Raw genomic sequence first — 14,273 nt, 5'->3', positions numbered from 1 at the left:
ATTCTGTACTTTTGCATCTTTTGTCCACCATACTGGAATGAGTCATATTGCACTTTGCAATATTAACATTGAATTCGTACACGGCGACCACGAAAACCTCTACCTATCTACTTTCGGTTCCATAGCAGTGTTTTGCATTTTGTCCTCCATATTTGATCCGCCATTTTGAATTTTACATTTTGGTATCCGATTCATTCATTATAACGTCGAGTGTCTTTATATGTCCAATTTCAGATCAATAGCTTTTTTTTTTTGTAATTTGTGTCCACCATTTGTAAATATTTGATGTCAGATTCGTCCACCACCATTTGGCCATGTTGATCCACCATTTTCATTTGTAAATATTTGATGTCAGATTCGTATTCAGTTACCTTTCAAACCTATACATACCACATCTCATAACAATTACATCATGTTTTCCTATTTTGTCCATGTTTTCTGGTGTTTCGGAGCATTCCTTGTTCTGATCTTCAAATGGTCGCTACTCTCCGAACAGGCCCCATTCAAGCGACACATTTCACATGTGAGGTACACTCAGTGTGACATTTCCTGCGATATATAACACATGTATTTAATAGATCCCCGCTTACCACTTCATGTACTTCCCTAGTCAGTATTTAAAGATTTACAATGTGTAGTAATGTCATTTTGCAAACTGATGCACTCCCTCTCCGAAGACATGACAGAGTAAATTTTTAAGTCAGTGTGCTATAATAACTTTGCTTCTATTGTGTCAAGTAAATCATTAATAATTGTATATCAGTGCAAAAACAAATGTCGTAAGTTTAAACCTTGCAGGAAATGTGATTGAACTACAAACTAAGAAGTCAGAATGTGATTGTAGTGTATACTCTATCTATGTTCATAGATAATTAAAAATAATACTTAAGTATGTGAAAGTTAAATGTTAAAACTTTGGTAATAAGAATATAACGAATTACGCAATCAAACCGTTTAATTTTTTTATTTTTTTTATTAGTGTGAATGTGTTGAACATATTTTTTCAAAACCCTATTTAAAAGCATCGAATATGCACTATAGTTGAACTACGTCGGTCAAATAATGTTATATTTACTCGTGATAGTCGATATCAGAAGGATATCTTGAGTAAGTAGAATACTGTCAGCAAACAAAGTTGCTGAAGGCTATCTGGTTATTGTGAAACAAGAATATTTCATTATCATATCATACAACCATATATATATGCATATTATAGTATGTACACAATTACAAGATTATAATATTTTGTATAATGAAAAGAAATTATAATTTTACATACAAAGTATAGCTGATAGTTTCAATGACAGACACATGTTTAATTAAAGAATCACTCAAAATAGAACAATGCATAGGAAAGCAAACAATTTGTGAACTTATTATGAGTGGCTTCAATAACAAACGCAATTAATGCAGAAGTCAAACCAAAGAGTAATATGTAAAAAGCGAAAGCTAAATTCTCAAGTGTTATGGCTAAAATTCCATTCCCACAATACTCTTTACACTCATTAATGAAAATGGCTTTGCGTATTATATTTGAGCGCCATTTTAGAATTAATCCCGCATATTTCATTCTCTTTATAAGGATATTGAAACGAGAAAGGAAAGGAGAACATTTAGGAACGGCAGTAAAATCTATTTTAGAACGAAAATTCTGCTTCATTATGTGGAATGGTGTAACACATCCGAGGCAACCATAAGCCTTATTTCCTTCATATTCCAAAATATCTCTGTTACCAAGTACCCCTATCTTACCATGTGTTATAAGGTCTTCTACCGACTGTTCATAACTTGTCAATACTCTAAACCTTTTGTACAGAGACCATAAATCGGAATCGGAAGGATTATTAAATACATTCTGTTGAAACTTGGTACCTTCAATTTCAAGATTTGAGTTTACGAGCTCTTCCACGGTATCTACACTTAGATGATATCTAGGAACAGTTAGTATCCCTACAATTCCACCTTGAAACACTGATGCTAAAATTAATGAGAAGTATGTATAGAGGAAGAATAATAATTTCAATATGATGCTTTTGGGTTTAGGTATTGATATCTGAAGAAGAACACTTAACATTTGTAGAGATGTTTGACAAATTCCTTGCTTTCTTTCTGTCTCTACTTTAGCGAGATGAATCAAGTGGAAGGCTAAAGTTTCAACTAGAACAGTGATACCTATAGAAAGCCAAACAGTTTGTTTATAGAGCAATAATACAGCTTCTACAGTACTCATCTTCCTCCCTCTGGGTACCATAACAGACAGAGCCGTAATAGCCAGATACTCTGTATACTCTAGTATCTCAAGACGTTGAGCAAGATATCCGATTGGGGTTTGAACAAAATCTACTTCTTTTCTAGAGATACTTCCCATAATGTCTGTCCAGGTTCCGTTCTCATCTTTTCTTCCATATTTAAACCACCCGTGTGTTACAGCAGTCTTTGAACTGAAATTCATATATCGTTCCAGAGTTTTAAAAACGTTTTGAATGAATCCTTCAACTACATACAGTTTCTTATTCTCTTTCCAGCGATAGATAAAACCAGGAAGTACGTCTACCTCCACATTAGCTTTGCGAAGTACATACCCTTGAAGATCGGCTGTTTTTCTTGACGAATATGCTTCTCGAAATATTTGTTCGACGTTATTTATAGTGATGTTTATATACGTCTTGCTAGTTACATTAAGAAATGGATTATATGTTCCCAGTAAGGCGTGATATCCATCATGTTTTGTCCTTTCTTGGTTTGTGAGTTCTGCAGAACAATCGTCGCAACTTTTCATACAGAGAACAGCAACTTTGACAATTCTGGATTCCCACAAAATGTTAAACATTTCAATAACCTCAGTTGGACACTTATTAGATATAAAAAAAACAAGTACGTTACTGTTACAATTTGTATACATTGATTGGTAAGTGGAAATTATTTCTGGTAAATTGTTCTTTCCAGCAAATATAATCACCAAATTATCTTGTTCATGGGAAATGCTCTGTCGTACATGATTCTTATTGCTATAGTTAGTTGTTACTATAAGAACACTCTTCGTAACGTTAATTCCAATATGACGAATAAATAGGTTATATTCAGTGTAATCTTCAGTTAGAAACATGGTAACAGTCTTTCCCTCTGGAAATAATTTTAAGTATACTTCGAAAAGTGCACAGTAGAAGTTGAATTGTACTTTCTGATAGTTCACTTTGTTTTCGACCATTGTATGCCACACAAAATTTTCTGCACTACACTGAAGTATTATATTCAAATGAAAGAGAATATTAAACCACATTTTGTGCCCATTAACGTTTCGTTTCATTTTTCTTCAGCTGACTTGACCTGAAAAAAAAAATATTAAATAAAGTATTATTAGACATTTTCCTTTCCACTTACAGCCACTGTGCTAGAAATGAACAGATACTGTATGATATCATTGATTTGAGAAAGAAATGATAGGATTGTTAGCATGAAAACATACAAAATTTTCAAATAAACTTAATCCATACATTATCTGTGTATTACATAGACTAGAAACTTATTCAAAATATAGTAATTATATCAGTTAATTTAAATCTTTCAAAAACTGGGTTGGAGTTAACATTTATATAGTATCACATGACACTTTCTAAGTCATTGTCGTTTCTTTTTCATTATACAGATAGTTACCAAAATAATAGAAAACCTGAAATGGGAAACAGGTCAGATGTTTGGATTGGCAACGGCCAGGTGGCAACAGCAGCGCCAGGATGTTGTTGGCCCGATTAGTTAGAATTTCATAACCTGGTTTTATTATAAGTGTAAACTCTTTAGTCAGTAGAGAAGAGGAAGTGGATCAAGTGTCAGAGTTGATGACAATGTGTTTTGGTGGGTCAGTGGTTCATGGTGGGTGGTGAGTCGGAATGGTTGATGGGTGGTGGGTCAGAGTGCGTCACGGTGGGTGAAGGGTCATGGGTCAGAGTGGTTCACGGTGCATGGTGGATCATGGTGGGTCGTGGGTCAGAGTGGGTCATGATGGGTCGTGGGTCAAGTTTTCATTGACTCACGACTCGAATAACTGATTTGGCTTCGGTTTAAGCTTTAAACAGAATGTTTCCGTTTATTTCAGAAAACGAACCGTAATTCGGTTCAGTTTTTGTTTGAAAACCGACACTATACTGTCACTTTTCAGAATATCCGTGTATATTTTGGAAAATTTCCAAACGATATATAATGGTTTTGTTTTAGGTTAAGGTATTATGAGTCTGCTGTTTCACTTTTGAATGGAATTACGATTCCCCTTGTTTTTTCTTCTATATATTTTCTTGTGAAAACACGTTAATGAGAAAAAGAAAATATAACTGTTTTTCGGTTCGAATTGTTTGGGTTAACAACTTGAAAATGTAATCTTTACATTTAATGTCCCATGATTATGCCTGTTAGGTTGAGGAAGACTATGATTAAACCAAGTGAGTTATGATATACGAATTGGTGGAATGAGAAAGTGGGAGTGTGCCGAGAAAACCCACGAGCACGATGTCTGTCTCAAGATTACTTGCCTTGCGAACGAACCAGGTACCCCATCCATCAGATAGTTTATAGGCGGGGTCTCAGATTCGACTCCCGGTGGGAAAGCCTTTGAAATATTAAATGTCCTCGATGTATCTATCTCCGTGTCCCTGATGTTCAAGGTTACTAGAAATAACTGTAAAACGAGAGTAACCGAATATAATAGAGATAAGTTACGGAGACACTTTTGGTGAATCGGAAAAAAGAGTGATCTGAGGCTCCAGGTTAAGGATTCGAATTACTCTTAAGACCACTTTCTCCTTCATGTTCTTGCGTGTTTGTAAGACTTTTTTAATTTAAATTTGAATTCTCTGGACTATAGTATTTTTATTATGACCGAAATCAGTGTTTCATCGTTAATAAAATATTGTAATCCTAAACATGTGCAATTTGCTACATAGACGAGTGTTTCTTGACTCTTACTTTACACAGCAGTCTTAGGGTAGTGGCTTGAGCATTCGTTTCTTAACTTAGGGGTCAGCGGATCGATTCCCTGTGAGTAAATTAAGAAAAATTATAATTTACAATGTTGATATTTCTGACGTACATTAACATGAAAAAGAGTCAATTTCTCTCGTTCTTACAAGTAAGAGTTGAAACGACTTCCTACACAGGGGAAACACTGACAACATGACGTCACAGTCTACAATCTCGATTCGTACTCTCTGAAAACTTAGCGTGTTTAGCAAACAATTCATGAATACATAAAGTATGAGTCATAAATGTGTCTGAAACGTTATTGTTTCAATGTGGAATTGTTTGTAAGTTCTTCCACTCTTACTAGAAATAATAATAACAATATTTTCGTTTGCATTTCCAACATGTTCCATATATCTGTTCAATCAAAATTTGGACTAAATAGGAACTATTCTTTTTTATATTTGTATGCATATTTTGTTAAAATATCAATATAACGCATACATAATCCAAAGTATTTTACACAAAGAAAAGGCGTTACTATGTATCCTGATGAAGACAAATTCTACTTAGTTTCTGTTAAGTCATCCGAAGGTTCGATTTTCGTATTGTTCAGGAGTTAACACCTTTTTCCCCTTCTATTCCTTCCAAAGTATCTCATAAGGCAATTCTTCCCTATAGACATTCCAAAACAAATCTTTTCATTTTTCTTAACCTCACTATGCTTATTTATATTTTAATAGGAAGTAATATTGTAGTCTAAAATGTTCAGTAATAATAATAATAATAATAATAATAATAATAATAATAATAATAATAATAATAATAATAATATAGAAGATAAATTCCGTATGATTAAAGATTGTATTAAAATCTGTAAAATCGCCCTTAGCCTTAGGCAAAAGTTACAAAATTGTCGGGATTGGAGAGAAGTGTCAGGATCATCAGGACATACCCTCTGCATACGTCCTTACAACTAGCTAAATGTTAAACGGAATGTTTCAGACAAATTTCATGTAGAAAATAGGGCTACTGAACTTACAAGAGCCCTAAGAAAATTTGATTTTAAGTAATGGTTATGCCGGCTAAGCTACAGACGAAGTCGATCATGAGAATGAAATAAATTTTAGAATAAAGAAAGTGGGAGGAAGGGGAACCCAGAGAAAACCTACACACATGGTGTTTGTCCAGCACAATGCCTACTAGGGAGGAGCTGGGTGGAAAAAGGTGGACCATTAAATTCACAACACTTCATTAATAATAATAATAATAATAATAATAATAATAATAATAATAATAATAATAAGAAGAAGAAGAAGAAGAAGAAGAAGAAGAAGAATGGTATTAAAAGTTTTAAAGTTGCCCTAAAATGTGGCAAAACTTACTTAAAAGTGGAGATTTCGGGGAAGGGGTTCCGTACCTTCAAGGCACACCTCTGCAACTACCCAAATTCTAAACTAAAGCGTTCCACTAAAATTACATGTAGAAAGTATTCTACTGTATGTTTTAAGGAAAATAACTGTAATAAAAATAATTGAATATCACGCAACAGTAAGGCATGTAGTAAACTAAATTTTAGGATATGCAGAGGTAATTATAAAAGCTTTGCCCCAAAAATACCTACACGGACCATAATTTAATGAGCTCTGAAATACAAAGTAACAAAATAACCTATAAGATTCAGTCTACAGAGCAATTGTTACTTAAAGAATAGACATACACTATTTCGAGAATTGAGACAAGACGAGAAATGTTTACGAGACTTTTCGTCTCGTCTAAATTCTCATTTCCATAGCGAGACGATAATTTGAGTTAGCCTTGACCCGACTCGAATATAAAATGTTAATTCTCATGTTATTTTGTTTGTTTTAGAAATGAGATGAGAAACTCCTCTTCTCGTGGGCAACATTAAACAAAACCGAAATATTCTTTCCAAATGTCACTTTTGTGCTTGTAGTGGTATGACTTGAGCGATAATTAGCTCCTAGCTTTTAATCTTCTACGAGATAATAATAAGAATTATTGGTTTATTATTATTACTATTATTATTCCTGAAGATTTGATAGTTCAAGTATTAAAACATCCGAGTATTCAAATATCTGGATATAATAAAACGTATGTCATCGCTGAACAATCGCCATCAAAAATCTTAAAGTAAAAAAAAATACTCGACGTGGATTCGAACCAAGTTCTTCCAGATTACTGGTCAAGCGCCTTCATCACTGAACCGCGATCACTACGCAGTAAACAATTTGTCTTTAGTCTGGTTACGTTAGGTTTCTTTGCCTCCGCTTGCAAAGTTGTATGTTATATTTCTTCGATTGAAAACGTCTTTCGTATTTCTTTTGTGAATAATCTTCGCCAAACTTTATATTAATAACTTGAGTTGTTCTTAAACCTTTCGTTCACAAGTTTGTTTCTTCTCCACACGAAACTACAGATATGACAGATTTAAGAATCTCCCCGTGTTCCCCCTCACCGCCCCGTGTTCCCCCTTACTTTTACCCCTGAGCAAGATACAAATCCGCATTAACAAGGCAAACTTATTTGCGGCAAAAGTGCACACACTGAGTATTTTGGCCAGAAAATCGAAATCCTGCCTCATTCGACCAGCGAACAAGACGATTTAAAGTAACTTCATACAGTAAGCGTCGGTGGACCATCGATGGGCGACTAGTGACATGTCGCCAAACATTGGCGGTGAATAAACGTGAAATATACCGTATCAAAATACATTGCAGCACGCATTATTTCGAACACGATGAACAATGGGGCTGGTGGTTCCTAAAATTTCTGACTTCACGTCGAAGCATTCCAAGTCCACTGTTGTCAAGGCTTATTTGTTTGTCTACTTTAGATCGACCTTAAACTCAGAGTGTATATGAAAATTTGGTTCAAAGCATGTCTAGGAATTATAATCTGTAGGGAATCCCCTACACATACATTGCCAATTGATGTAATAAACTTTTTTGGATTATTTATAGCACTATATGACTTGCTTTACATTATATGGATCCCTACTCCGTGGATTCTCAAATTCAAAATATTGTGTTGAAATTTTGTTTTTCCATGATTTTGGACAAACCTACCTCTGAAACTAGGCACTTTCCCCCACAGATCCGTATGAACATCTCTTATTTTGATATCTCTGATCTTGTCTTATAATCTCTTAGTTTGTCGGTATAGTTCATTAACATCCTATGCGTATTTATATCCGCGTTTTTCTTAAATCTTGATATTTGTGTAGTAATTTTCATGGCAATTTATGATGACGGCAATACGAATGGAAATCATTTTTGTATATAAGAAACGCGTATAATAATGAAAACAAAGAAATCTACATCTATCGATAGATAGATAGATAGATAGATATTGTTAACTACTAACTTTGTCGTTCTACATATTACGTAGGATTCTGATTCTGAATGTACTTTTTACAATATTGAATATTGAATCTGTAATGCCACCAAGAAACGAGGCACTGTTTCTACGAAGTGAACGTATATTTTTCGTGACAAAAACGCAATAACTAAATTTGGCACAAGTGCTAAATGATGCTCGGGTGTAGTTTGTTTTTCCCATATTAAAAGAAAATAAATTAGAGAGAACACTACGTTTCTTTTGCCATTTCAGTGATAAACAAGAACAAGTAGTGCCAAAGTCTTGCATTTTTTCTAGTTATCTAATTTCCGAAAAATTAACTCAGGTCATGCATTTCGAAAGCTCATTGATGTTCTTTATTTCCATATGACATAAATTATCGAAGTGCATATAGTATCTTGTCCTCAATGTGTTCACTCATTTCGAGGCTGTGCAATTCAACATATCCGCACCGAATTTTAAATTTAGAGTTTTTATATGATTCTCTAGTGGCGTTTTTCGGATTATGCTGCCCAACTAAAAATTAAGAGTACAGTACTGAAGGGTGAAATTTAAATATATATATATATATATATATATATATATATATATATATATATATATATATATATATATATATATAGAGAGAGAGAGAGAGAGAGAGAGAGAATTTTCTCGAAAAAGGCTCTAACGATTTTGTTTGTATGTCCTGCATCAGTATGCTGTAATGTAGTTACTTAAATTGTACACGTATTGACAATAATAATAATAAATATATTAGTAGATTATGTAAATTGCATATTTAATATAGTGCCGCCATTTTAGCAGCTTTTAGGAAACATGTCTCTAAAATTGCTCAAAGAACAAAGTTAAAGTTGCAATTGAAGAGTCACTGAAGACAACAATGTAAGTGCCACCTTGAAATTGTTTCTTTTATTTTATTTTTTGAATACGTTTATGCCTTAATTAGATTTTCATACTTCGTTATATGCTAGGTTGTATTTCTAAGCAATATTATTTTCTATTTTGTGGCACTCGGGTACAATTTACTATCTTTTGTCTCTACTGTTAGAATAGCTATTGGTACTTACATTGTTTTCTACAGCGAGTCTCTAATTAATATTTATTATTCTTTCGCAGCTGCAAATCTGACTTATTATAAACGTGCCAATTTATAATTCAGAACATATGTTCCGCATTCGTCTTTGTGTACATGAGAACCCTATTGCTGTTACTAAAGAAACTATTTTCTCATAATTGAAAATACACTGAAGAGTTCTTATGAAACAATTTCTAAAATGCAAGGAAATGATCTACCTAAACATGAAAATAAAATTGTGTACTAATTAGATTCATATTTATTCACTGAAAATTATGTATAAACGTTTTAAAAGAAAAAGGAAGTTTGCATTGAACTTCTGGTGACAACTGATATGAATTAATTTACAATTTTGTTAATAATTGTCGTTGAATCAATTTTCAATAATTATGTAATTCACAAGTTTTAAATAAAATAAATTTCAAATTTTCATACAAGGTTGGCTTAGGTGTTTACATGCATTATGAAATATTAATTTTTTATTTTCTATAAATGCAATGTTAACATACTTACCAAAGCAAAAATAGAGTAATAATTCTCCATGCTTTATACACATATTACAACATACTCTAATATTGGACAATATATAAATACAAATTTTGTGTACTATTCATATTCTATAATTCACATTTCACTACTTACAACAATGTGGACTTAGAGCGTAAAAATTTTAATCAATATTTTAATTTTATTGAAATGTTTTATTCAAATATTTATGCTTATTTTGATGTATGTGGATTTCTTACTTTTGTTTATTTTTTCTATCCGTTTGTTAAATTGTCCAGGCAAGCCGGAAAAGAACAGCGTTATGTCTACATTTGTGAATTATGTGGTTTGTTTACATTGTAAACTTCTGTACCAAAATAGAAAGGTAATCAAGTCTAAATATTGTGAAAATTATTTTTGTAAACACCAGCAAAGAATAATTCTAAATAAATTAAAAGTAACCGTTAAACTGTACTTGTTTCAATGGATTTATCTGCCGTGATTATATGTGCAATAATAAGAACTATTCTACGTAAGAAAACTAGTTTGAAGAATATTGTCACTATTAAAAATTTCTAGTCATTGAATTGCAAAATCAAAATTCATTTTTATACACAAGGATCATTCGTTCTTTCAAGATTTTAATAATTCAGATATGTAGTAAAATATTGTGCAATATTCGGAAATACAGTCATTTTACTCTGTAGCTATCGAAAAAGAGACTAAAATAAAACTAACCGCAAATAATGATGGTTGCGTTTTCCATGCTCTGAAACTTCAACTTCTGCCTAGTAAAACTAATTTTAACTGCACTATTGAAAGATTCAAAACATTGTAATTTTACCTTAATTTTGAAGAAACTTTCAACCAATAATGTTTCACTTCACGGTAGGTCTACTACTCAAGATTCATTGATCAGTAGGCAACCTAAAAGCATAAAAAACATAAAAAGCATAATAGCAATTTATACATATGGTTGGTACCTTGAACATGGTTGTGGTTCTTTAAGGGTCCGGAATAAACTAATTTTAAAAGTATAGCTAATAAAGAATAATTTTAGAAAATAAAGCATAAAGCATAATCTAAAATATATAGCACAATTCTTGGAAAATTTTGCTTAACTGCAAGTTTAACATACTGTACTAATATTTTTAACACCAGTATTTACAATGCAAAATCGTTGAGAACATAACAATGCAACAATGTAAAGCTTATTTTTATTTCTGTAAACTTTTCGATGTATTCTTTGATGTGGAGAAAAGAAAAAGGAAAAGAAGAAGAAAACTTTCCGCCAACAATGAATTGTATATTAGAACCAGGGCCATATCCAGAGTGGTCTAGGAGGCCGGCCCCTCCTAAATTTTTGCTGGCCCCACTACAATTTTCACGATAGGCTTGCAAATGAACTATAAAAAGTTGGATTGGGCACCCCTAACTTCAGCCGGGACCCCCTTCATTTTTGGGATGGCTACCGACCTGACTAGAACTCCACACTATATTGTTATGTGTACCTCTTGAACTTTAGCACTTTCTGTGCTTTTTGGTGGCATCTTTTAATTTCCCTTTCTGTATATCTGTATATGCACCTTTAAGGCGCACACAAATGATAGAAAAAACTGACTGGAGTAAAGCATATCTCTTGACAGTGCATTAAGTAAACAATTCGTTAAATATGAAAGAAACTGGTTGCATAAAATATTAATAAATAGATCAAGATATTTAGAATATTTAATGTGTAGTAAATATAATACATTATACACGATTAATGTAAAACAATGATTGAAATTAACAATAAAGCATAATAAAGCATAATTTGGAAAAAAAATGAAGCATAATTACACAAAATAATAAAGCATAATGTGGGTTGCTCTATTGATCAGCAAGCAAGGAAACAACTTACGTCACTGAAGAACTTCTAGCCTATCTGCTCAGAAGAATTAAGAAGTATTTTTGCACTTGAGATATTTTTAATTGTTTTATTCAGTGGATTTTCTTACACCACAGTACTTGCTTTCTGGATTTCAATAATTACACTTGAGGTGTATAACGTACCTTATTCTGGTAACAGCAACAAAATTGCAAAATATATACGGGAGAGGAAATTTCGTATGATTGCCTTACATTTTGAAACACCATTAAGTACTAGTCTTAACCCCAGACTTTCAGCAAATCAGGAGTTCACACGCTCGTTTCCATGGCCAGGCTACATTAAACCTACACAATACTATGAATAATCCGCCTACTTTTAATAATCATCCAAGTTTCTGAGTGAGTAATTTTGAAAATATTTATGACAATTAACGAAATCGAATATTTGGAATACGACAATATTAAAATAACACAGAATTAAAAAAAAAACTTTCCTAAGCAAACAAATGTGTTACAAACTTGATCATTAGTATCACAACGCCTACGTTAACGAAAATTTTTAAAATATATATTATTATAATTTTGCGAAATTTTGCAAGAAAGTATAATAATATTTTATAAAAACTAGCGCTTAGGAAAAATTGAAAAAATACTCCTACAATATCATTATCTACCCTATAGTGTGGCATAGATCCCTTCTCTGTTAAATAAAAAATAGGGGTAGCTTACTCTTGAAAGTGGGGTTTTCAGATACGATTTTCTAGAAACTGACTCAGGATATTTTATTCTATTTCATAAATAAACGTTTAATTAATACCCTGACAATATAGCGTAACTCATTTGAACTATAATTCAACAAGGGGTAGTTTATTCCTTGGGATGAGTTTTTTCCACACAAATTTCGCAAAATGACAGAAAATTTTCTTTGAACTTCATAAATTATTATTTTATTACTAATCTGACAACACAGCATAATTCACTTGTTCTTAAAATAATTCAGAACGGATAATTTAATCTTAAGGACGAGTTCTTTTGAAGCATTTTTTTAAAAGAAATAATTAAGGCGATTTTGTTCATAGTTCATAAATATTGTTTCATTTATAACCGCACGTTATATCATAATGTCGGTCCGCTAAGCAATTATTATTAGCAGTGGTGGCCTGTACCTTCTATTCATTGGAATTTTTAGAAACTTCAGAAACGTATCTTGATATTAAAATGAGATCCTGTTGCTTTTTTATTATTGTACATCATTTCTGAAACGTCAGAAAAATGTATCTATGTCGAAATAATAATGTGTTTGTGTTTCCAACATTGTTTTATTATGATTCTAAGAAAACGTAATGTTAACGTAACTTAAATGAAAATACACATTAAATAATAAGTTTTTTCATTAATTTAGTTACACAAAATATGGAGGAGGTTAGATTCATTATTTTTACTCTTTATTTTGTAAATCTACATTAGAAAGTAATCTCAGCACGTTTAAGGTATCCTTTCGTTTTCTACTTCTTTTACATTCATGTTTTTACATTTATCTGAAAATAAAACTTGTATTAGAAATAAAACGGAGACTCGTGAAGTTTTTAAGTAAAACGAGGCATCTCTTTTTTTATTTACAATTTTATTTGTGATAAATACGTATTATGTCTTGCGGATGTTCTAGCAAATAATATAACAAATTTCAGAACTTGTAGTTCCGTTCTTTTCAGCATCGAAACTATATGAGATCTATACTTTAATGTGGGATCAGAATTACATGATTTTCCACTGGCAATCAAACCATATAGCCAAAGGCGGGTACGCCAACCACACAGCAATGAAGGTGCTCAACATAACAGATTGAATTAAAGGGATTACGAATATTGTGGTTTGAGATTGCTCTGATTATAGTCATATTCTTTGAATGACAACCTTTCAGAAAATCAGTAAAGGATTCAAAATAATATTTCTTTAACTATCCACAGTTGTTTTTATTTGAAACTGTTTAAAAAACTAATTGCTCAATAATGTATAAAGATTAAGATTCGAGTCATGCACAAGGAGTTTTCGTATGTATGATACTGATTTCTATATATGGCAGAAAAAGTCCAAATAAATAATTTTATAAATGGGTCCTTGTTAGAAAATAATTTAGTTAGGGACTGCTTCTCCATACACGTTTCCTCGTCACTACAAATCAGGTAACTTTAAATTTTTTGAATCCTCTATCAAACAATGTTTAACAACAGTTTCTCTATATGTCATACAACATAACAAAAATAACACCATCAGAAAGTTGCATCACACCTGCAGGGGCATTAAGAGAGATGCATCCCATTACTAATTAAAAGAGAAACAAATAATGAGAAAATGTTTTGTATTATTCTGCCTAATGAGAGAGAAAACTAATATTATAATTAGTGTAAAAAAAACAGCTTAAAGCACGTTGCCTTCTTTAACAAATAAAGTGTTACGTTTTGAAATAACCTCACACGGGGTGATCTAGTAGCACTTTCTCCACTACGCA

The 14,273-nt window shown here is 32.2% G+C and overlaps 1 protein-coding gene across 1 annotated transcript in view; it reads right to left on the bottom strand.

Annotated features, from left to right (window-relative positions):
• Window positions 1–1,000: 1,000 nt before the first annotated feature.
• Window positions 1,001–14,273, bottom strand: part of LOC145679832 (putative glutamate receptor) — a 91,281-nt gene continuing 78,008 nt past the window's right edge. The window contains exons 2-3 of the mRNA XM_081750352.1: window positions 10,740–10,822; window positions 1,001–3,327 (exon numbers count right to left, since the gene is read on the bottom strand). Coding sequence (XP_081606478.1) covers window positions 1,328–3,307 — 1,980 coding nt within the window. The 5' untranslated portion in view covers window positions 3,308–3,327; window positions 10,740–10,822 and the 3' untranslated portion in view covers window positions 1,001–1,327. The remainder of the gene's footprint in view (window positions 3,328–10,739; window positions 10,823–14,273) is intronic.

Source organism: Thermobia domestica, chromosome 2, assembly GCF_964235325.1.
Source record: "Thermobia domestica chromosome 2, izTheDome1.hap1.1, whole genome shotgun sequence".
Taxonomy (NCBI): Eukaryota; Metazoa; Arthropoda; class Insecta; order Zygentoma; family Lepismatidae; genus Thermobia; species Thermobia domestica.
Note: the sequence above shows the minus strand (reverse complement) of the source record. Positions and strands in the feature narration are given on the sequence as shown.